The following is a 24571-nucleotide window of genomic DNA, read 5'->3' on the forward strand; positions in this document are numbered from 1 at the left end:
ACCGGTCCGCGGGGTTAAAATGGTTGAGAACTACTGTTTTAAACAAGGGCCTTAAAAAAATTGTTTTTTTTTCCAAGTTGTAAAACTATGCCATAATTGTGTAAGTACTTTCCAAAAAAACATGTTGTATGAGACTACGAACAATTACCATGCACCCGATATAGCCGACGTATATCGACGAGGAATAGTTGGGACCCTCAAAATAGTCGGTTCAACAGCAACGGTACAGATATTTCGTCAAAGGAGCTATATTTACCATTCATTTTGAATTGTCAATGTTAATCCACGATGATGTCACAATTGAATATTCGTGACGTCATGTCTTGAAAAAAAAATAACAATAAAAACATGTTTTAAATAAGGGCCTAGTTTTAAACAGATTTGTTTTAAATTGATTTTTGTTTTAAATGCAACCCTAATTGCAATATTAAATCTCAGAATTTGTTGTTCACAACTTTTGATTGGTAGTTCGTCATTTGGAAGCAACAAATCAAGCAATGTTTCTGCAGAAGGACAGGTCATTGAGATATACGAAATGTCCCGTTTCTTGGAACGCAGTTTCCACAAAAATGGATGAGTTATGGCTGTCTCATTTCGAATCCTATATCATGATAGGTACAAAAGCAATCCAAGTTCTATTGCCATTTGTATCTACTACTATATACTTATTTTGACTGATATTAAAAGCTGTGCTCGAGAGAGACTGCTTGAAATTGACGACGAAATACGCGTATGCTGTCAACAATGCAATATATAACCGTTTTAAATTTTTCTAGTGTACCACAAGTAAAAAAAGTTTGGGAACCACATTGTTATCAAATACCCGCAAAAATTAGAAATCTTTTTCACGACAACCTTATTGCACATGTTATAAACTCGATCATAACAATATTCGCCACGGTTAGACCTCAAAAATAGTTCTAACCAAATGATAGTATATCTCACCATCTTTTTCCGTCAGAGATAATGCACTCCGGTATTGCAGAAACATTGCGACGACGAAGATGCAAAGCATCACCACAGACAATTTAATGCCGGGATTCATTCTTGGCATTTTCTTTGAATGGATTCCTTTTGCGTGGATCAGCGATTATCAGACTGCGTGCAGCCAGAGATTATCGGGAGGGCCCCGAATCCTTTTGCGAGTTTGGAAAATAACTGCATAAATATTGAAAATAAGGCCCGCAGACAAGCAACGTGACTTAAAAGTCTTCTTAAAAGCCTTCTAATTTCATTAACTGCAATAAATAAACATATGTGACAACGGAACAAATTATGGGGTTGCCGACAGAGTAGGTTAATGATCACGTCACAAGTTGGCTGATATGTTAGAATAAATGCTTAAGATCTAGCTGTCTGCTCCTAATCCTATTCGTTGCTGAAGCAACCAAAACTATATTGCCATTGCATTTTCATGACCTCGTGAATTATCTCTGCTAACGGATTGGGGACCCATGACCTTGATTATTCCGGTCGGTAAAGAATGTTCTGTTAACCTATTTTAAAGGTTTGTGAGTTTTGTCTACTTTAAAATCCCACTGCATGATCAATCCAAAAGCAATGAAAATTATATTGACTTTAGTATCATCATGACCATGTGAACCTATGACTCTTCTGTTTTGAATGAAAATAAAAGCTGTAAACGAGAGGAAATGCGGATATATTATAATTCATACTCGTTTGTCATTTATGTTCATTTCGACCAGGGGTTGGAAACCTTCGGCATGCAAAGAACCATTTCAACGTATTTCCGATCACATAAATCCAGCATAGGACCTCAAGCCCTGTTTCAGCCTGAAACGACAATCGGCACAGTTTCATTTCACTCGTGAGTAAGTACATACGATTAGAACAACAGTGAACATCACACATCGATCCGACATTTTGTCTGTGGAGAGTATATGGACACTATGATAGGACAGCAAAACAACTTTCAAACTTCCACTATCACAGCTTACAGCGTGGCTGATGTTGTCGACGCTAACGCATGCTACATATCCTTGAGGAAATTAAAAACGGAAGATATGCAATCCTCAACATAAGTTTATCACACGGCTGCATGCTGCTGTTCCGCACATTTACTGAAATCTCTTCGTCGCTTGCCAGCGCTAATGTGATTCGTTTTCTGGTGATATCCATATTATGTCGCACAGCGCGAGGGGACATTTTCAAGTTCAATAAACTTGTCTCGAAAATTATTTTTATACTGCAAGAAAGTCAACACAATGCTAGAAATTTATGGGGTTTCGACAAATCATAATAATTGGTCATACTGGTATATTGCGTGAGTTCGGCGGTAACGGTATCGACGTACAGAAATTGTAGAAATCATGTAAGGGCCCGATGGTGAATATTATATTTCCATATTTTTCTTCTAAAACGCAAAATATACCTGTCACCTTTACACCATGCATCCGTTTAGTCATTCGAATGAAAAAGGCCTACCAATGAGAGGATGTCAAAGCAATGATTCAACCGTTTTTGGGACCGTATCTGCCAACCGTCGGATAGTCTCATGAACGATTTTGACATTCACAACGAAATTCCAGCAGCTGCTATTGATAGCGACCGGCCATTTCGTCTGTCCCATATTGCCATTACCGAACCGGTAGACCGGTAGCCTACAGTGCGTAGCACGGACACAAGACGAGTAGACCATACGTATTCGTGTGAGATTTTATTGAGGATTTGGATTGAGAAGACTGCATGTAATCAAAATCACAAGCCTGGCTCGTTTCGCAATACAGTACTCGTGTAGCAATATTTGGAAAACCAGATCTTCGTTTAGATTTAAAAGTAGAGCATACAAACATTTCACAAATTAAATTCGGATTACATTACTAGCATATCGCTAGTTCTTCAACTCTGACAGTTATATCCAGAGGTGGTCAGTAACGAAGTACTTCTACTTTTTGGAAGTACTCAAGTAGTTTTCCTCTACTTCTTGTACTCACTCAAATAGATCTGACTTTCTCTACTTCTACTTCTACCTCGTAATATTTTGTGATCTACTTACTTACCTTTCGCTATTTTCAGTTTGTCAAGTAGAAGTAGTTTAAATCCCTAATACGAAAGATAGCCTGCGGAACTTTGGGGCTGTTTTCGCGGAGCAACAACATTTCATATTCATAAAAGTCAAGTAAAACCCAGAAGTCTTGTTGCGCTTCGCGCACAGTATTATGGAGTGACAAATATGTTTTCACGAAAGTATCAGTGAATATAATTTAGGGTTGCCCGACATATGAGCATGCGATACAATGAAAAACGACAGTTAAACATGCGACGCTATAGCATGAGGACACATTAGCATGGTAACACATGAGCATAGAGACACATGAGCATGGGGACACATGCGCATGGGGACATATCAGCAGGGTGAAACATGAGCAAGGGGACACATGAGCATGAAAACAGATTAGCATGCGACACTTGAGCATGGTTACACATTAGCATTGAGACTAATCAACATAATTACATATGGGCATGGTAGCTAGTGAGCATGGGGGCACATAACCATTGGGACACTTCGGCATGTTGACACTTGTACATGGTGATATATGAGCATGGTTACATATTAGCATGATGAAAAATGAGCATGAGGACACTTGCGCATGCGACACTTGCGCATGCGACATATGAGCATGCGACACTTGAGCATGCGACATTTGAGCATGCGACATTTGAGCAAGCGACACTTGCGCATGCGACACTTGCGCATGCGACATTTGAGCATGCGACACTTGAGCATGCGACATTTGAGCATGCGACATTTGAGCAAGCGACACTTGCGCATGCGACATTTGAGCATGAGACACTTGAGCATGCGACACTTGAGCATGCGACACTTGAGCATTTTTCATATATTAGTGTGTAGTTAACTAGCGTCAAAATCATGGATTTATACCAGTCCGAACATAATATATCTTCCCTCCTCCGACCCTAATATCCCCGCTCCCAACTTTAATACCCATCACCCCAACCCTGATCTTGGGATACCTTAACCCTAACCCTAACCGTAACCAACCCTAATATCCCCCCCTCGCAACCCTAATACCCATCACCCCCACCCTAATCTTGGGATACCTTAACCTCAACCCTAACCCTAACCAACCCTAATATCCCCCTCCAAACCCTAATACCCATAATCCCCGACCCTAATCGTGGGATACCTTAACCCTAACCAACCCTAATATCCATCACCCCCAACCCTAATATTGGGATACCTTAACCACAGCATGGACCCTAACCCACTTCGAACCCTAATGTTCACCTTACCCACCCACGGTACGTTAAGTTCCCCTATCAAAAGAGACCCGCAAAATAAAATAATAAGTCCCGTGTCGAAATGCGAATTTGGAATCGCTTTCGTCTCACAAAAGTATATATTATTTTAGTTCGTCTGGTACGTGTAAACGATTCCAATATATGTGGAGCAATGACAACCTTTCTCGCTTTACCGCGATTTTTGGAGCTTTTCACACAAATCTATATGGTCACATGCTCAAGTGTCGCATGCTCAAATGTCGCATACTCAAGTGTCGCATGCTCAAGTGTCGCATGCTCAAATGTCGCATGCTTAAGTGACGCATTCTCAAATGACGCATGCTCAAGTGTCGCATGCGCAAGTGTCGCATGCGCAAGTGTCGCATGCTCAAGTGTCGCATGCTCAAGTGTCTGCATATCCACGTGTCGCATGCTCAAGTGTCTGCATGCTCAAGTGTCGCATGCGTACGTGACCCCATGCTCATGTGCACATTTGCTCTTGTGTCCCCATGCCCATGTGTCCATATGCGCATGTGTGCCCATGCTCTTGTGTACCCATGCTCATGTGTCGTCAAGGCTCATGTATCGCATGCTCATGTGTCACCATGCTCAAGTGGCACTTACTAAATTGTCACCATGTTGATATGTCCCTATGCTCACGTGTATCCATGCTCGTGTGTCCCTATACTCATGTGTCCCCATGCTAATATGTCCTCATGTTAATATGTCTCTGTGCTCATGTGTCTACATGCCCACGAGTCGCCATGACCAAAAGTCGCTATGCTCAAGTGTCGCTAGCTATTGTGTCGCATGCTAATATGTCCACTAGGGCTGTTCAAAATTAACCTTTTTTCCTGAATCTTGCAGGTTACTTGATTAAATCGTTAGGTTGCCTTAAAAAACGACGCACGCCAAATTTGAATTCATTCCAACCAATATTCGCGAATTTCGTAGAGTTTGAAAATTTTGAATTTGCCTAAAAATGCAAAAAAAATATTTTTTCAAATTTTTCTGCCAACCCCATGAAATTGTTGCGCTGTCTTCAAAAACGATGCAGAACAAATTTGACTCAATTCGAAGCCGTAGAAGTGGAGTTATTTCAATTTTTCGTTGATAATTATGGGATTATCCTTGATTGGTGGATCATCCCAGAATTATCATCAAAAAACTTGAATAACTCCGCTTCTGCAGCTTGGAATTGAGTCAAATTTGTTTTCCATCGTTTTTGAAGACAGCGCAACAATTTCATAAGGTTGGAAGGAAAATTTGAAAAAAAAAATTTTTTGCATTTTTAGGCAAATTCAAAATTTTCAAACTCTACGAAATCCGCGAAGATTGGTTGGAATGAATTCAAATTTGGTGTGCGTCGTTTTTTAAGGCAACCTAACGATTTAATCAAGTAACCTGCAAGATTCAGGAAAAAAGGTTATTTTTGAACAGCCCTTGTCCACGGACCATAATTTAGGTACCGGATTGCTTGGTTCCGATCACACCGCATTGTCGCCCATGTCAAATATTTCATCACAGTAAATATGGCCCATTATAGCGTCTGAAACTACCATTTCGCAATCTAGCAATTACCTATCATATCGTAATCTAGCAGCCCATGACGTGTCCTGCTAATCTGGAAAATCCGGCTTTTTTGAACGTTACACCTGTTTTAGCAGATCACCTTCGAAGCTTTATGGACAAAAGACATGAGATGTATTTTCCGCTTTTTCGAAGCGTTATTTGTGTTTCACCGTCAATTCCAAGTATCATACTCTGAGCTCTAATTACTTTCAGTTCTTTTGTCTGCAGAACATACATGTTGATTGTTGAAGCTTAAAAGCAAGTGTCGTAATGCCTCTATTTTCCGAAAATAAAGCTACACTAAATATAAATTTTACGATCCACAATATTATACTACTATACTGACTATACTGAAGTAACATTTACTAATCGCGTAAAGTGTTGAAACCGTATACGATACAACTTCTCCATATTGCTCTTCGCCTAAACCTGGGGCCTTATAATATGGGGTAGGGCGCCATGCCCTGATATTCTCTAGAACGGGGTCTTCTAGTAAATAAAGGGATAGTTATCGCATTTCATATCAATACTATAATTTGCATCCCATGATGCGAAAGAATGCTTATTATGTCGGAAATTGATACCTCCTGGGATGTATCAATACGAATCAAGCTCTCTGCACCTTCCGCATAGCTCAATTTGCAGCTTTCGACAGTCCATGATAACGAATTAAGACTGTTTTCAAAACTACTTACTTACTTGAGTAGATTTAAAGTCAGTAAATTCTACTTCTACTTCAAGTAGTTTTAGGTTGCTTATGGAAGAAGTACTTCTACTCGTACTTGAGTAGTTTTTTCGTCGCTACTTCTACTTCTACTTGAGTAGCTTTCTTGACTACTTTGACCACCTCTGGATACGAGTAAAAGAACATAATACACCATCCACATACCTCACGGCTTAGCCTGATCCCAATGCTATATCAACAGGAGCAGCCAACGCTCGAGACCACAGTAGAATCATTGTAAATTACCAGTTTAACCAGGGAATTGACGGATTTTGAAGCTAAATTGTGACTGCCCGAGAATAACAACTTTACGCTGTGGATAACTCCAGCTTCTACACTGAGAACACTTCCTGTGCGTTAAGTTCGCTAGAATCACAAGTAATGGTCAAACACAAATCTGCAACAGCGTATATATGTCGAACGAATACCAACGCTCCAGATTACCGGACCATGATCTTTAATATATAGACCACGCCTTCAAACACATATGCACCCTCAGTATAGCATGACCTTTAATGTTATCATCCATTACCTTTCGTTCAATGTGCAGTGCATGCCTTGTATTTTCTTGACATCGTCAAGGCTCAGGTGCGTCTGATTTCAAAGACTACTTCAAGTCGTTTCGACACCTTCCTATCTTTTCATGCATTACAATCTTGTAGTGTTTTGGAATGAATGATGAAATTATCAACAGTAAACTCAAAACTCCGTCTAATATCATAATAGCTTTGCTTTGCGAGCCCTTCCTCGGAATATTGTTATGCATTTCTAACACGTCGCCACGCAAAGCGCAGCTTAACTGGTCTATATAGTCTTACATCTGGCCTACTCATATATCCATGGTAATGCCGAAGGTAAAATTGTCACTTATTTAGAGTGGATCGGTCCGGAAATGAGAAACGATATTGTGACACCATGTTGTAGCTTCGTCCAGGGTATACAATAAATACATGCACGGATTTCCGGAAACAATACGACGCCAACCACCATTTCATTGATATTGTCCAAAGCTGATGCATCAGAATCTGACGTATAGGGCGATTACTGTATTAATGCAATCGATTCATCAGAATCGGGCACATGGCGGTTACAGTAGCAATGCAATCGGCTGTTCTGAAAACGTACTTTTGCAGCAAACTATAGCAGTAATCGATTACTATTACAAGTACATTGCAAAATTATTCACGTTTATTGGCAATCACGTTTATTGGCAATTACATTAATTCATTAAAATCTGGCCAAACTCATATTCGAAAATAACACACCCGTTATAACGATTGTGTTGAGGCTGCATCACAAGAGAACAGATTTTAGAACAATTTGACGTTTGCTGCATGGTTACGTCAGAATATATCCAATATAAGAACCACGCACAACTGTGTCACTGATGAATTGTCACCCCACTTGCAATCTATATAGCTACCCTACGACCTTGTTGTTCCAGCACGGCAGTCTGAATCCTGCGCTGCCTATTATGGGCTCAGAAGCCTGTCTGATGGGTTATCTACGGATGCTGATCGTTGTAATTCATACACGTATTGCATGACTTCAATAACACGATAGCACGCTCAAGTCGGATTCGAATGAAGATATAGCTGACGCAGCAACAGCAACACACAACTCGCATACATACAACATACAACTTGATGAAGATAGCAGGCACGTAGTACAGCAACAGCAACATACGACCGAATGAACGTAACCAGTGTTGCCACTCTAGGTTCCCGGAAAAACACAAGATTATGTCGTGAAAAAACACTAGATTGGCGAAAAAAACACTAGATTAGTAAATTGCTGGAAAAATTCGCCCTTGCCAAGTAATCATGATGACCAAGGTACAAATCCACAGATAAGAAGTGTTCCACACATGAATTCGATACATATGCATGATATACTGCATGATTATTCAATGAAAATTAATGAAACGAATTCAACAGGGCAAAAAAAAAAATCAAATTTGTCGCTTTCGAATTGTGCGGCATCATAAAAATTATCTTTCGATTTGTACACCATCTATCAAACATAAGTATCTTTTGTGGGGCATCTTGCTCACTACCGCACATCTTAAACCAAACATTGGGGAGGTTTCCATATGCAGCATACTTCAATTCCATGAATGCAGTGGAATGTGGCAATGCCAAGAGATTCGTCATGAGCTTCCCCAGTAAATGAAATTTTGATTCACCGAATCCATTGTGCACAGATTTCAATTTTTGCAAAAATTCTGTTGGAGGGCATTGACTGATAAACTGCAGCTCATTTTGCGATCTTGCCAAAGTTCAAGTTCATCAAATAATATCACAGAGGGAAATTGCACAGCTACAGGAATGATTGATTTTAATATTCTTCTTCTTACTATTCTTCGGCCTGCTTACATTTTTCAATATTTATTGATGACGCGAGACTCGAATTGAACAATGCTTGATTAGCACTCCATCGATGCAGCTGGCGGGATGATCCGCAGGAATCCCAAAGGATCGTATCGCTGCAGCATGAATTATATTTTTATTGCAATTTTGTTCAATAAAACTGTCTGTCTGTCTATCTGTCTCGGCAAATGAAAATCTTGCCCGAATCTGCAGACTGAGCTCAACAAGAAACGACAGAGCATCAGGGCGAAATCGCTCTTCATTTTTTCAGAGACTTTCGCTCATAAGTACGGATTCACAGCGCACCCTGTTACGTAATAATAGCGTGTTACTGCACCACCACATAGAATTGTTGAAAACAAACGCAGCCAGAAACACCAAATCGCCTCACTAGCGATAAATTTAGCGTATAATTGTCGTCTAACGTTAGAATATTCATTATTCGCATAATTGCAGAAAAACACTAGATTAGCAAAATTTAGCGAAAAAAAACACTAGAACACTAGGACGACCGAAAAAACACTAGATCTAGTGTTAAAACACTAGGAGTGGCACCACTGAACGTAACAACGTAGGTCGAAAGTGAGGAACGTAAGTAAGGAACGACTGGAAGTAAGTTTTACGATGAATTTTGCGACAACGTATACAACCAACAATTGGTGGTTCGCAGACCCTTTATATAGCGGTGAGAACAGTCTATCTGAAAAGGCTTGATGACAAATGATTACTAAAATCGGGATTGACAAATGAAATGCGTAATCGCAAACACTTGTAAGCATAACCGAACGTCGCCTTGTCAATTAGGGATGGTGGAGACATGTACATTGTACAATAGGGCTCTTCAAAAATGATATTTTTCTCAAATCGTACTGGCTACTTGATAAAATTGTTAGGTTGCCTAATTTAGGCCTACACACAAAATTTGGTTCAATTCCAGCCAGTAACCGCTTTGCTACAGAAGAAGGTTTCTATTTATTATATAAAAATAAATAATAAAAAATTTGAAAATTTTCTGTTCGCCCCATGAAAGTGTTAGACTGTCTATAGAAACGATGCTCACCAAATTTGGTTCAATTCCAACCAATGGAAGCGGAGTTATGGCCGTCGAAAAATTTGGATTTGAATAAAATAGTATTTACGGTGACCGATTCTTTAATTAATTTATTATAGTTTATTATTATTCACCGTAAATACTATTTTATTCAAATCCAAATTTTTCGACGGCAATAACTCCGCTTCCATTGGTTGGAATTGAACCAAATTTGGTGAGCATCGTTTCTATAGACAGCCTAACACTTTCATGGGGCGAACAGAAAATTTTCAAATTTTTTATTATTTATTTTTATATAATAAATAGAAACGTTCTTCTCCTGTAGCAAAGCGGTTACTGGCTGGAATTGAACCAAATTTTGTGTGTAGGCTTAAATTAGGTAACCTAACAATTTTATCAAGTAGCCAATACGATTTGAGAAAAAAAGTCATTTTTGAAGAGCCCTAATGTACAATTGTACAGTACATTTAGCTCTCTTCCACGAGCCAGCACTACATTGTTGGTGTTGTGACCAGAAGTATGCTGTACGAGAGGATGACGATAGCTATCGGTCATTGTGGTGTATTAATTGGAATGAACTATATATAAGTGAGGGTCACATATCTAAAATCTCCACTACCTTAGTCAGTTTACTCCACAGTCAATAGTCAAGCGGCCGGGAACCTTTGTAGTCAAAAGAGCCACAGCAGTACGCTTTTATTACAATTAAGCCTCTTGCCAAGCAGTCCGTGCAACAGTGTTGGGATCTCATTATTTCTCGCCGTAGATCAGGAAATCGCGTCAATTGGAACGTCATGGAACGTCTGATCAATCAAGGAAATGTTAGATCCATAATTTCTAGGCTTGCGATGTCGGATACGGCTGATGCGCAATTGAAATTGGCGGCCGGCATGACTAGACCTTGGTTATAGAAATTATACAAACTTCGTATCGAACTTGACGTATCAGATTTCGAGCTTTAAAACAAATATTGCGGACCGGTGAACCTTCAAAAATCAAAATTTACCTTGAAGTTAATGGCGACAAATCCATGCATTTCAAATGTAATATTGGAAATTTCATTTAGAGCTGCCTTTTTAATATTATAGTTCTATTGAAGTTTCTGCGAGACGCTGGCGAAGCCCACTGACTTGATTGTGATTGTTCGGTTCTTTTGAAAGAAATACGACTTTACAGTTTGCTATGGCTTCTGTTATAATACTTAGTGTCGCTTAATCGCACTGTCGGAATTTAACGAAGTTTTTGTAAAAGTATTCTTAAATTCCACGTACAACTTGAGCGAAACGAGTTACGACTGCGTTAAAATCAATTCACTGTCATTCCTAAACATCTCTATTGCAATTCCTGCCACTCCCCGTGCTACTTCATGATACCAATTTGATTACAGGTTATATGCAAGGAATTATACACATCATGCAAATAACTGAATACATCCTTTTCAGTCATCATATGCACTAGCTGCCTGTATGGAAAGCTCCTGTCCAAACGCTTTTTATTAAATCGTAAATTAGTACACGATACATGATAGAATGTCGCATCGAAGTTACATAGCTCATTCGCTTTGAGCCGCGCAGTTCATTTCTCAATCATTTCCTATCTCTCCAAATGATATAGGCACTGATATCTCTGTACTATGAAAGCTGTAATCAAGTCATTGTAATTCGACCGCATCGTTCTACTTCGCAACACGTGTCAAATTATGCGGAAAAATCCCAAATTGACTACGGCTCACACCCTCTCACTGCTCAGTCCCAAACGGAATCTTATTAGATACCGCTGGCAACCATAAGATTGCATACATTTTCATTCAGCAGTCGTTTAGTATTGTTTTCATAGATTCAAAACACCACCGTATGACAAGGAGTCGTAACGAAGTGTATAGTGGTCTTATAATCGGACACCCACCTTGGCCTAGCCCAAGAACATGCAAACAAGAGGTATACATAGGGTTGCATTTAAAACAAACGGTATTTTAAAACACTTGCACAGGCGATGAAGATAATACTGTGTTGGATACCGGTGAAGTCGCCGTGTGGGTGAATCGACAACGCTATTTCAATACGCAGTGCGCACGATATGAACTAGTATGAGCATCTTTTCTAATCTATAATTATAATCAGGGCATGGTATGGTATGGTATGGTATGGAAGTATGGTATGGTATGGATCGATATTTTGGTATGGAATTTGGAATAATGCAAGTATGGTATGGAATGGAAGATTTTACTCTATGGTATGGAACGACATTTCCATACTTCCATACTATGTTTTATACATTTTACGTGATCTGTGCAAGCTTCATGAAGCGTACGTTGTTCGCTGTTTACGGAATACGATCGCTTTTGCTATGTGTGAACGTGAACTATTTAACGCTGTGTAGGAACAAATAGGCCAACACGCTTGTGCAACGGTCTTAGGAGCATTTGGAATGACATGATTTAGAGCTGTAATAATGACAACAGTAATGTTGATCCTATATTCTATTGAGTCTAGCCACGACGTCTCCGAGCATAGTCTATCATGTGACGCAATAATTGGTAATGTAGGCTATTATCCAACTACCTCATTCCTTGAGTGACGACAGCTTACAAGCAATCATGATGCAACGTACTAAATGCTCAATGTGATTGATAATTACTAGGGCGTTTTTTTTTTGACATGTCAAAATTTGTCAAAATTTTGTCAAAATTGTAGCGTTAGGTCAAAATTTGTCAAAATTGTTCATCAAGTCAAAAAATTTTTGACGTCTGCATTTTGTTTGTATCGTAGATTTTGCACTGTCGGTGAACTCATAATTTGATATTTTACCGCTGTTAGCCTATTTTATAGGCCTACCGTTGTAAACGGCTAATCGTCTGCTCATTGTGAATCATAAACGGTCAAATAAAACAAATAATAGGTAGACATGGTGTTATGGTCAATATACCGCAATATCCTAACTGAAGAAAGACTTCTTGTGCATTGCATTATTCTTATATTAAGAAGCGCATGATGAAAATTTGTGACGTAGACAACATTGTCAGAGTGAAGCAACACGGTGTGTCACCAGCACCAGCAGTGTACGCACAACTTGAGTGTTGTCAGCCAACAACTGCTACTGTTGAACGTCCTTGGCAAGCTTCTTAGTAAGGACGTGCACTTTCTACCCAAGAATGTAGGAAAGTATCTCTTGTTGTACTACAAAATATTTTAATTATTTCTACCATAATACATATTGTAACCAATGGAATTCTTCATAGGGCCAGATTTCGTTAAATTATTGTTTTTTTCATGTAAAAAGTTGCCTGTTTCTAAGCCAAAAACGCTTTTTCAGGCCAAACTACTTCGTTAGGACAGTCAAATCCAACCAGAAATGAAGTGGTACAATTTTAACATTATGTGGGGTAACACCAAATTTGCATACGTTAGGTCAAAATTTGGATTTTTTAGGTCAAATTTTTCTTTTTTTTAGGTAAAAAAAAACCGCCCTAATAATTACATTTCTTCTGAAACATTGTCCGCACATATACTATTTACATACCGAGATATTTTATTGGTCATATTTCAAACGCTCTCGCATTAGGATTATAGATCAGGGAGTGGGGTAGATATAGTTTGAAATTGTCGCCACGCTAACCCCAACCAAATGCAGTACTAATAATCACGCAGATCGCTGCAGTATTCATCGCCTGCAGCTCGGACATTTTATGGGTGCGACTATATTATAAATTATTGTGCGAGTAGTTACTTCAAACTTGCATGTGCCTCATGCCAATGTACCGGAAATGCGATGATATTCTTGTGAAGCAGGGGCGGGTAACTTCTTCAGTTGGCGGGCCGGATATAGGAAAATTAGGAACTTGGCGGGCCGGATATCTGAATGGATAAATTATTCGCCCATATATACAAGGAATAAATTGTATTTAATGAACGTATTTTATCGACTGCAATGTCACTTCAAAGCCATTTCTCGCCGATAATGACAATATAAGATGGATTTGAGAACAGCATTGTCGTACAGGCGCCGCAATGTCTGCTTCTCTCTGATCAACTAACTCACGGTGCAATCCTTAATTAAGATTTCAAACGTTTGATAAGCCTGGCACCCAAAATTTACCAAGATATCAATTCATTAGGGTTGAGTGCATCGTAAATGCCGATAATGCAAGTCTTCTCGCTTCGACGAACTTACGCGTAAGCTGCGCAGTGCGCACACCTATATAATAACATACAGTCACTAAAATTTGACGTTTAGGCAAGTAGTGGGGAATCTCGGCAGACTGGGGCCGCGGGTCACATTATCATGTAAGACGGGAAATTGTCCGCGGGCCCGACGAAATCTTGTTGGAGGCCGCATCCGGCCCGCGGGTCGTATGTTGCCACTCCCTTTCATGGACGGTCCTAGGTAACAATCAGCTGACTATCTCATTTTCTCGTGGAAGCTGTAGAGTAGACGTACACGGCAACTCACCATCGTGAACTAAACCTCACCAAAACAGACTCTGTAAAACTATTACCAGGAATTAATTTCGCATCATGGCTAGTTTAAGCAACAATGACATCCGAAATATCAATAATATAGGTGCTATAAGAGGTACTATACTTATGATATTGAAGTATTTGAAAGTATGGAATATCTATCAAGTATGGTATGGAACAATGTTGGTATGGTATGGAAAATTGCAAGTATGGTATGGAGAGAGTAAGGCAAGTATGGAGTATGGAAAATTCTCGTTCCATACCATACCATACCATACCATACCATACCATGCCCTGATAATGAACAAACTTGACCACAGGCTTAGCTGTAAATACAGGCATAAGCTTCGTAGTGGTTATCGAAAACATCGGGCCGATGTACTGAGGAAACATGAAATGATTTAATTAGTTATTGAATCGATTCGGTTTGGTCGTGGTGCAAGTATAGTCCTGTAGAATTTGCGCTCAACCTAGAAAAAATTCTTATGAAGACGTATTATATACCGTTGGAAAGATAATTTTATCAGCTTTTCAATGATGGGTTTTGTCATTTTTTTTACCTTGGGGAAAAAACGTTATGACCAAAAACGTTCCAGGGGGTAAAGCACTATTTTGCCTGACATTAAAATACAATTATAAACTAAAACACGACACCTTCGTAACAGAATACAACACCATAACTTGGAATATCACTCTCAGTAAAGCAAACTAACAATCGAACAGCAAAAAAATGAAACATAACTTTATTAAGAGGTATTTATCATAAGTTAAGGGGGCAAAAATTGACCGAGACGGAGATAACACTGATTTACGAATTTTGAAAAAGAAAATAGCGTCAAAAATTTTAATGATTGATTTAGGCTAATTTATGGTTGCTGACTCCGATTCTGTGCTTAATTTCTCGGTCACGTCAGATTTTTCCGTATTAATTTTTCTCATTTTCATAAATTAATCAAATTTCAGCTTTCGTTAGTGACATCACGGTAAGCATACAATAGCAACAGATCAAATATTGGTATTGAAATCATCTATCATGAAACCTGGGTTGTTGTAATACACAATGAGTGAGTTTTCCGGTGAACTTGAATACAGTGATTCTCTATCATCGTCCAATCAGAAGCTCTTTTCGACCCATACATTTACACTGGTGAACAAATGCCAAATACCATACTTGAATAGAGGCAGATATGTTTTTAAATGGTATCGAGGCTTTTTGTTTGTGTTTTGCAATATTAAACGCCAGTTCGAAAAATCTTTACATTTTCGGCGGTTTCTGATTTGCCGTAATATTTTTACTACGAACTTGAGCAGTGGTTCTCAACCTTTTTGTATTCGCGTACCCCTTTTGGACCCCCCGCCCCCCAAGTTTTAGTTCAAATTGAGCTCAAATATCGTACAATCGTCATCTGTCTTGTGCAACTGATAACTGTATGCTAGTGATAAACAGCAACAGAATTACTTTTCTTGAAAATAACAGCATTCTATTTATGTAGAAATTGGGTTGACTTTTATTATTTCAAAGCTAATTATTCAACTGCATTCATTTCTTGAAATACGTGGCCGTGTCTTTAAAATCTGCACCTTCGATTTCATATCAACGAGTGCTGAAAATCCATTTAGACAAAGAAAGACGGTGGCGAATGTAATAATAAGGCATAACGGTTCCGACGACACATTTGGGTATGATCGCAACAATGATGACACCAAAATTGACAAACAATTTTTTTATTGAACATATAACGTCAAGCCTGTTAATTTATATCTAGCAGCTCATCTTGAAGTTATTAGTGAAATGGTTATGTAGGCCTATATCACAGGAGAAAACGGATTTTTGCGAACATTTCAAAGTCTCCGTGATTGACTTTACGTATCAAACCATTTATTTTTTACACAATGCCCAGCAAAACACCTCTATACAGTCGAATATTTGTATCAGTGGGATATTGGCAATTTAGCAACTAAAATGAGTCCACACAGCAGGATATTCAATCTCAGACAGCCATCCTGTTGATGTGAGTTCTACTGTAATGAAGCAAAACTGCCTCGTGATTTTCCTAATTTGAAAAATATAAATTAGCTTATCAACCATTTTGTCAATTCGCTTCGCTTCGTGAACCCCCTGGAAATGCTTCACGGACCTCCAGGGGTCAGGGGTCCGCGAACCCCTGGTTGAGAACCACCGAGCTATAGTTTGTAGTGATTAGTGAAAACTACTTCAAGTGGCAGAAATATCTAAGTATATTTGGTCGGGGGGAGGGTGGTCGCATACTTTCGACAGTTAGTCGGAGGTGGCTACATACGAAATCGCAACATGTATCTTCTCGGGCAACGCAAAATGTTTATAATGACACAATACCCATTGGTAGAACATTCGAAAATATATTCAGTTACCGCGCTTTAGGGACTGTTAAGTCTACTACATTCATGAAATCATTTGAAGCCAACATCGTCGCGGAGCGGAGCTTTGTTTGGAATACATTCGTGTTAAAATTAATAATGTGGGCAGATATCTCCATGACATTCCCAGTTGATTTACTAGACACACAAAGCACTAAAACAAAACCCAATGCAATTAATTTCCCGTATTGCTAATCACAAATGGGAATTCGCATTGCGTACATCTGGTTCGAAGCACATGGTATGAACCCTTCCCCGATGGCTGTTATAACAACCTTGATTTGGCCCCGAATATACCACATGCAATTAATATATATATATATGCGATTGAAGCGCAAAATATTTCCAATAGTAAAATCTCAACAGGAAAACAGCGACCGGACTTTGACCTCTTACCAGGACCGTAACTGCCGCACCCCAAATCGTCCAATTGGGGGTCCCGAAATTACGTCGGTGAATGAACATAAATTATTTATACATCACTTATCGACAATTTATGCAACTCTTTTCAAATTTTTTCGCGCTGGTCGCGATTTCATGTTGCCAAATTTTTGATTATTGAGTACCCTTCCCCCACGAAAAAAGCATGATTTATAGAAAATAAAAATAGGCATTTTGGCGTCGACCATTACCACGCCGCGATGCTCGAAAACATACGAAGTATTTGCCAATATGATACTCTGAAAAGTGTGCCAATAGATCGCCTGCGATAAAACCTTAGCCGAAAAGGATTGCCCTTATGTCGACCGGGAACTTCGAAATAAATATAAGCCTATCTAATTTTCCATAGCTGCCTAGATGGCTCGTGTCTAATTATTTTATCGTGGCAATCTGAACCCAACAGGTCAAATAACATTTCTCAGAGAGAAATTATTTGCCAGAGAAGAAATACGAATTTTCGATAAAGCCTCCACAAACGTTTCTTGGATCTCGCATGGTTTCTCAATAAATTACGGCATGGTGTGTGGATGTACTGTAGGTCTTATGGCCATTTTCTTAATTTTTCTGAAAAGTTGTGATCAGCGTTTCACAATTCAGTTTCAAAGCATGACCAATTATAGTGTCTAAAGTAGGGTTTCATTTAAAACAAACGGTGTTTTGAAACACTTTTTTTAAACATATTTTAAACGAAAGCCTTATTAAAAAACAAAATTGTATTTTTTTTCAAGTTATAAAATTATGCCATAATTGTGAATTGTGTAAATACTTTCCAAAAACATGTTGTATGAGCACACGGACAATTACCACCAAATTTAGCCGACGTATATCGTTGGGATGGTTGGAACCCTAAAAAATAGTCGGTTCAACAGTTGTAGTACAGATATTTTGTCAAAGGTGCTATATTTACCCTATATTTTCAATGGTCAATTTATATCCATTATGACGTCACAATTCAATATTCATGACGTCATGGCTTAAAAACAAAAAACCAATGAAAAACATGTTTTAAATTAGGGCCTTGTTTTAAGTATGTTTATTTTTAATTGATTTTTGTTTTAAATGCAACCCTAGTCTAAAGAGTGTGTGGTACTATCACTCTCGCAGAAATGAGCTCCCGAATGACACAGTGAATCTCCAGTACGATAGCCTTTTCTACACTTAACACAAACTGCTGGTTTCTTTTTTGACTAAGCACTATCTAAAAAACAAGCAAGGTAAATGAAACAGACTATAGTAAGTAAACAATAACATAATGAAGTTATAACAGACAACGACAGCTCTACTTGCGCCCCCCCCCCCCCCCCATCCCCTGTCTTGCTCACTCTTACTCCCTGAAACAGATATATAATTCGATTTTATTTTCATATATTCCTTTTGCATATATATCCTGCTTTATATCCTGCTTTTCTGTTGATAATTCATTACTTTCTTGCACTTTGTTCATATTTTTATATTAATTTTTTCCCTAATTTCAATTTTTACCCCTTGGCACGTTTTTGGTCATAACTTTTTTTCCCCAAAGTAAAAAAAGTGACAAAACCTATCATTGAAAAGCTGGTAAAATTATCTTTCTAACAGTATATAATACGTCTTTATAAGAATTTTTTCTAGGTTGAGCCATTTTTAGACCAAATTCTACAGGACTATAGTCACTCGCATCCATTTTCAGCTACGCCCTCAGCCAACTCCCTTACTCTACTAAGTCCAAACGCGGTCTCCAGCCGTACCACGCTCAACATAATTTCTAGACGGCAAATACAGAATATTCTGGAAACCTCAGGTTTCCACACAAGGTATACAAAGCTGAACATAGTAGGTAAAAATGAAGTTATGACGAACAACGACAGCTCAACTGGCCCCCCTCACCCAACGCCCCCCCCCTCCCCGTCTTGCTCACTCTTTATCCCTGAAACAGATATATCATTCTGCTGTCATTTTCATTGATAGCTTCTGCATCTATATCCTGCTCTTCTGTTGATAATTCATTACTTTCTAGCCTTTTGTTCATGTTTATGTCAATTTTTTCCCTAATTTCAATTTCTACCCCTTCGCACGTTTTTGGTCATAACTTTTTTCCCCAAAGTGAAAAAAATGAAAAAACCTATCATTGAAAAGCTGATAAAATTACCTTTCCAACGGTATATCATACGTCTTTATAAGAATTAACAGAATGAAGTTATAACGAACAACGACAGCTCTACTGGTGCCCCCCCAACGTCCCCCCCACCCCGTCTTGCTCACCCTTTCTCCCTGAAACAGATATATCATTCTACTGTCATTTTCATTTATAGCTTCTGCATCTATATCCTGCTCTTCTGTTGATAATTCATTAGTTTCTAGCCTTTTGTTCATATGTTTATGTCAATTTTTTCCCTAATTTCAATTTCTACCCCTTCGCACGTTTTTGGTCATAACTTTTTTCCCCAAAGTGAAAAAAATGAAAAAACCTATCATTGAAAAGCTGATAAAATTACCTTTCCAACGGTATATCATACGTCTTTATAAGAATTAACAGAATGAAGTTATAACGAACAACGACAGCTCTACTGGTGCCCCCCCAACGTCCCCCCCACCCCGTCTTGCTCACCCTTTCTCCCTGAAACAGATATATCATTCTACTGTCATTTTCATTTATAGCTTCTGCATCTATATCCTGCTCTTCTGTTGATAATTCATTAGTTTCTAGCCTTTTGTTCATATGTTTATGTCAATTTTTTCCCTAATTTCAATTTCTACCCCTTCGCACGTTTTTGGTCATAACTTTTTTTCCCCAAAGTGAAAAAAATGACAAAACCTATCATTAAAAAGCTGATAAAATTACCTTTCCAACGGTATATCATACGTTTTTATAAGAATTTTTTCTAGGTTGACCCATTTTTAGACCAAATTCTACAGTACTAGTATCGCCAACTTGAACTTATATATTCCAGCAATATTCCGTCACAACTACAACAAGCATCTGTTTTGAACGGCGGAATAGTAGATAACCACGAACATCCCAGGAAACCATGGCCCTCAGTTATTTACAGTATGTCCTCATTCGGTGCCAGAATAGGATAGTCGGCACCAGGGCTGTGGAGTCGGAGTCGGAGTCGGTGGTGTCGGAGTCGGAGTTTGACTAATTTTCGCTTGATGGAGTCGGAGTCGAAGTCGGAGTCGTGAAAACTATAGTGGCTGGAGTCGGAGTCGTGGAAAAAATACTGACTGGAGTCGGAGTTTGTGAAAATTACCCTGACTCGACTCCGACTCCAATTTCTTTATCATTCATCACCTTAAAAAAAATTTCGCGCTTCGCGCGACCAGGGCATTACTGCACAATATGCAGATGCATGACATAATTGTTATCAATTTTAAAGCGTAGTAATATAAGTCTTGTTTGTAATGTTACCTAATTCGGTTCGTTCCTATCGGACGACAAAAAAAGGTTATCAACATTCCAGTTGGCTGCGCAAAGGTTCGAAAAGGTTGGCCACCCCCGATGTAGATAAAATTGGACATTATTTGCAAATTACAATTCAGTTGCATAGAGGAAGAAAATCGCAATATGCATCTTCGCGATGCAGTCAGAAATTGATGCAATTTTTGGAATTATACCCTGATACTGTGACAGAGCAAATGCATCGGCTGGTTTTATAAAACTGTAAAAGTGATGTAAATATAACCAAACGAAACGATGCTTCCACTTGACAAAATTAAAAATATATTTCTAGTGTAGCTTAGCCGCTTCGGTCGAACAAATGATTAAGGAAGACTGTAAGTTCTAGTCCTTGAATATTCAACTAAGTACATGTAGACTAGACATGGGCTATACTATTTGACTGCTTAACTAATGACCAATGTCTATTAGTAGTAAGAGTATGTGTGCTTGTAATCGGCATAGCGTGTAATGAGAAAATTAGTAAGTTAAATCTCTGTATTAGTTGTTGACTCATACACAAGAGCTACTCTTCGATTTTTTTTTCATCTACGTTTTAATTATACAGTATTGGATATATGTCATGTTTGAATGATTAATACATATTAGGATATTAGAGAGTCAATGTTATAAAAATAACTTATATAATATGAAATAGCGAAGGATATTTAGAAAGGCATTTTCTCATGTGCCACAATGAAACAATTTTGCATGCCACCGTTAATCATATGTTTGCATATGTTTGATGGTTATATGATAGTCATGCTACACTAGTTACAGTCACTGTGGCATATAATTTTCGAAGTAAATTGGTAATACTGTTGGAGTCGGAGTCGGAGCCGGAGTCGGAGTCGGTACGTTTAAAGACTCGGAAGACGGAGTCGGAGTCGGTATATTGAATATGTCTGGAGTTGGAGTCGGAGCCAGAGTCGGTGGTAAAATTTACCGACTCCACAGCCCTGTCGGTACTGATTACACTGTGCCAGATGTGATATCTAACAAATTGATACGGCGTACGTAGCCCGTACCCGCAATCAAATGCAATGGAATTACAGTCGAAGACGTGTAGTCGGGGCTAAAGATGATGTTCTCTCAACATAGCGTCGGAGTCACAAAAATTTTCCACGCCCTTCGGAATGGAAGTTGGGGTAAATACAACTGCCTAAAGTTGAAACGGCATTAGATTAAATAATCTGGACTCCAACTACGTCAAAATGGAGCCAAGTGCTCTCAAATGTTATTAAAGCGGGCCAATAATAAAAGTAGTGCCTCCTGATAATAAAATAAGATTTGTTAGCCTGAAAGAATGCTATCCGACAGTTGGCTAAACTAACTGCATTTACGAGATATTGCACTCAGTGTGTGCTTATCTCCAGTAGGTCTTGGCACAATGATTTGAGTCCTCGAATCCGCATGATAGATTACCATTTGTAATGGTTCGGGTTGAGAAGTAGGAGACTGTTGCTCGCGTACTGAAATTGTATAATATATTATATATAATGTGATCGCTTAAAAGGTACCTACCTATTTGAACCTATCAAAACATACAAATTTTAGCATGTCATAAGGAGTGATACAAGAATACTTGTACAATCGATTCGCAATCGAAACACTCATCCGCTCGGATTTTGTCCAGCCTTATTAATAAGCAGTGTACACTGAGTTATACAGAACACTTACGCGCGCAAATGACCGTGACGGCTGTTGACATTTAATGCGCTATATCGGTGTCGAACGGGCTCAGATCTGACCCGAAATAGTGTGGACCTGGATGTAGTGTTTTAGGTATATAATGAAAATATAAAACCTATATTCACGCAATTCAGGATTAAAGTTATAAATAAGCCATTGATCAGTACGAGGGTAGTTTGGTTTCAATTGCGACTCATCACTCTAACAACCTTCGTCGTCACTCGTAATCGTAACGTACTGACCATAGGATGTGCCCCTCTATCTATTACTGCAACCAAAAGCGCAGCACTGCACCTATATATGCTATCTGAACTTCTTTTCATTACATCTGCCTTTTAGCGTAACAGGAATAACGTACCAGACTTAAAATATGTAGATGAAATCACTTCGCAGAATCACCTTCATCAACTCCGTGTGTAGGCCTATGTGACGAAATCAGAGAATCATCAGAATGACTTGACTTGAGTCCAGAGTCCAGACACATTAAAGATTTGAGTTAGTGGTGTCTCGAATGTAGTGACTTGATCCCAGCACTGCTGATATGGTATAACAAATATGGTAGAGTACAAACATTGCACATGCAAAATGCACGTGTCGTACATTCCACCAGTCAATTCATAGTAACGCCTTCGACATGGCCAGTAATTATACCATTAGATTAGAACATAACATAACATAACATAACATAACATAACAATGGACCATGCTCAAGCTAGGGATTTATCTGCTATCACTTCAAACTGTATGATTTGTTAGCTACGACCAGCCTCATCCTATCTACATTATTCAATCATCGACATAGGCACGAGCCCTCGATTTCCTGTCCATCAGTCAACAATTCCACTGTCGAACCTGAAACTGTCCAGTGAAGGCCAGACGCAGATCGCGTCGATAATAATAATACCATGCGCGCGACCTGTTTCTCCGATGAGTAATGCCAGTTTACACGATGAAATCGTCTCAGAGCTGAGCCGCCTTGGAGTGATACCATGAGACGGCTTGCGAAAGTGACAAGTGGTGGAAATGCGATCGGTTTTACATAAGCAAATGGACAATTGGACATATTTGTGTTGCGCAGCTCAAGAGATACAGCTGTCCTCGATTGAACTTGAACGTTGTGCTACGCTAGTTGCAACTGTAACAGCCCACCCAATAGGGTTGTATTTGTTATAATTGGTTATTGTTATTGTGGTGGTGGTAGTGTTGTTGTTGCTGGAGCCACCCAGCGTCTTGTTCCAACTAGGTAGAATGGACACTTGGTGGACACATGAACGCATGCTTCCTTGTTTCTTGTCAAGGTCTACGCTGGTGCAGTGAGGACTGATAATTGAGCGAGATTCAACTTGGAATATACCCGCTTCAAAATTCGTGGTGCCTGGTGGTGCACCACCGATACTTGAGCTTGACGCTGAAAGAATAAGACCACTTGTACGATATTTGTAGGAAAAGCAGGATCTTGAAGGAGTTTACTTTGTCCACAGTTGTGATACATGCAGAGTTCTTGCAATGTTTTAACAAATGTTCACCGAAGTGTGTATTCGGGATTTATCCAAAGTACCCGTGCTGCTTAAAACGTCTCCAAATGCTGTCCCTCCCTGTGTACAACGAGATAGCATATGCTACCATATTTTTGTGTCTCAAATTCCGGACACCAGTTAGTGCCCACTAGCGGGCTTTACAATGAGGTATGAATACGTTTTCAGTCAATATGACATCACACTAGCAAAGCTTCGGCTATCGACTGTATCCAAGATTGTATCAGTATAACAAATAGGTTCTGAATTGGGCCATCTCTAATGCGAGCTCTGGTCATTACTTGGGTCTGCAACAGATTTCCTTCGTTTTTGTGATTTTTATTCAATTATGTATACATAAAATATCAATAATTTCATAAATGCAATTCTTTCGGTTTGGTTCGTCTCCATCATCGGGTCATCTCATCGCAGTAGTTGTCGAAGGCGAATTTGTAGCTGAGGTCGGACTAGGAGCCGCCGCTAATTGGCATTCGTATGCATGTATTGTTCATATTAAGTCTTTGTGGTCGTAATCTTATCGTTTATGATGGTTGGTGGATAATTTGGGTGGGTATTGGTGGGGGAGTGATATGGGTTGAGGAAGGGTTGGGATTATGGGATGGGATGGGAGGTTAGGATGCTTGGGATAGGTTGTGGGTGAAATGGTTGGGTTCTA

At 39.1% G+C, this 24571-nt stretch overlaps 1 protein-coding gene and 1 long non-coding RNA gene across 6 annotated transcripts in view; one reads left to right on the forward strand and one right to left on the reverse strand.

Annotated features, from left to right (window-relative positions):
• LOC145438363 (3-galactosyl-N-acetylglucosaminide 4-alpha-L-fucosyltransferase FUT3-like) overlaps positions 1 to 2197 on the reverse strand; it is a 51667-nt gene extending 49470 nt beyond the window's left edge. Inside the window, exon 1 of one of the 5 annotated variants that reach the window (XM_080315766.1) lies at positions 946 to 2195. In XM_080315766.1, the coding sequence (XP_080171892.1) occupies positions 946 to 1054 (109 nt within the window). In that variant the 5' untranslated portion in view covers positions 1055 to 2195. Of the gene's footprint in view, positions 1 to 945 lie in introns of all 5 variants that reach the window. The other 4 variants (XM_080315762.1, XM_080315765.1, XM_080315764.1 and 1 more) reach the window with 4 other exon arrangements.
• Positions 1 to 24571, forward strand: part of LOC145438386 (uncharacterized) — a 226414-nt gene that overhangs the window by 25930 nt on the left and 175913 nt on the right. The gene's annotated exons all lie outside the window — the stretch shown is intronic.

The sequence above is a fragment of the Botryllus schlosseri genome, chromosome 4 (genome assembly GCF_051294905.1).
Source record: "Botryllus schlosseri isolate E-star chromosome 4, Bs_hap1, whole genome shotgun sequence".
In the NCBI taxonomy this organism is placed as follows: Eukaryota; Metazoa; Chordata; class Ascidiacea; order Stolidobranchia; family Styelidae; genus Botryllus; species Botryllus schlosseri.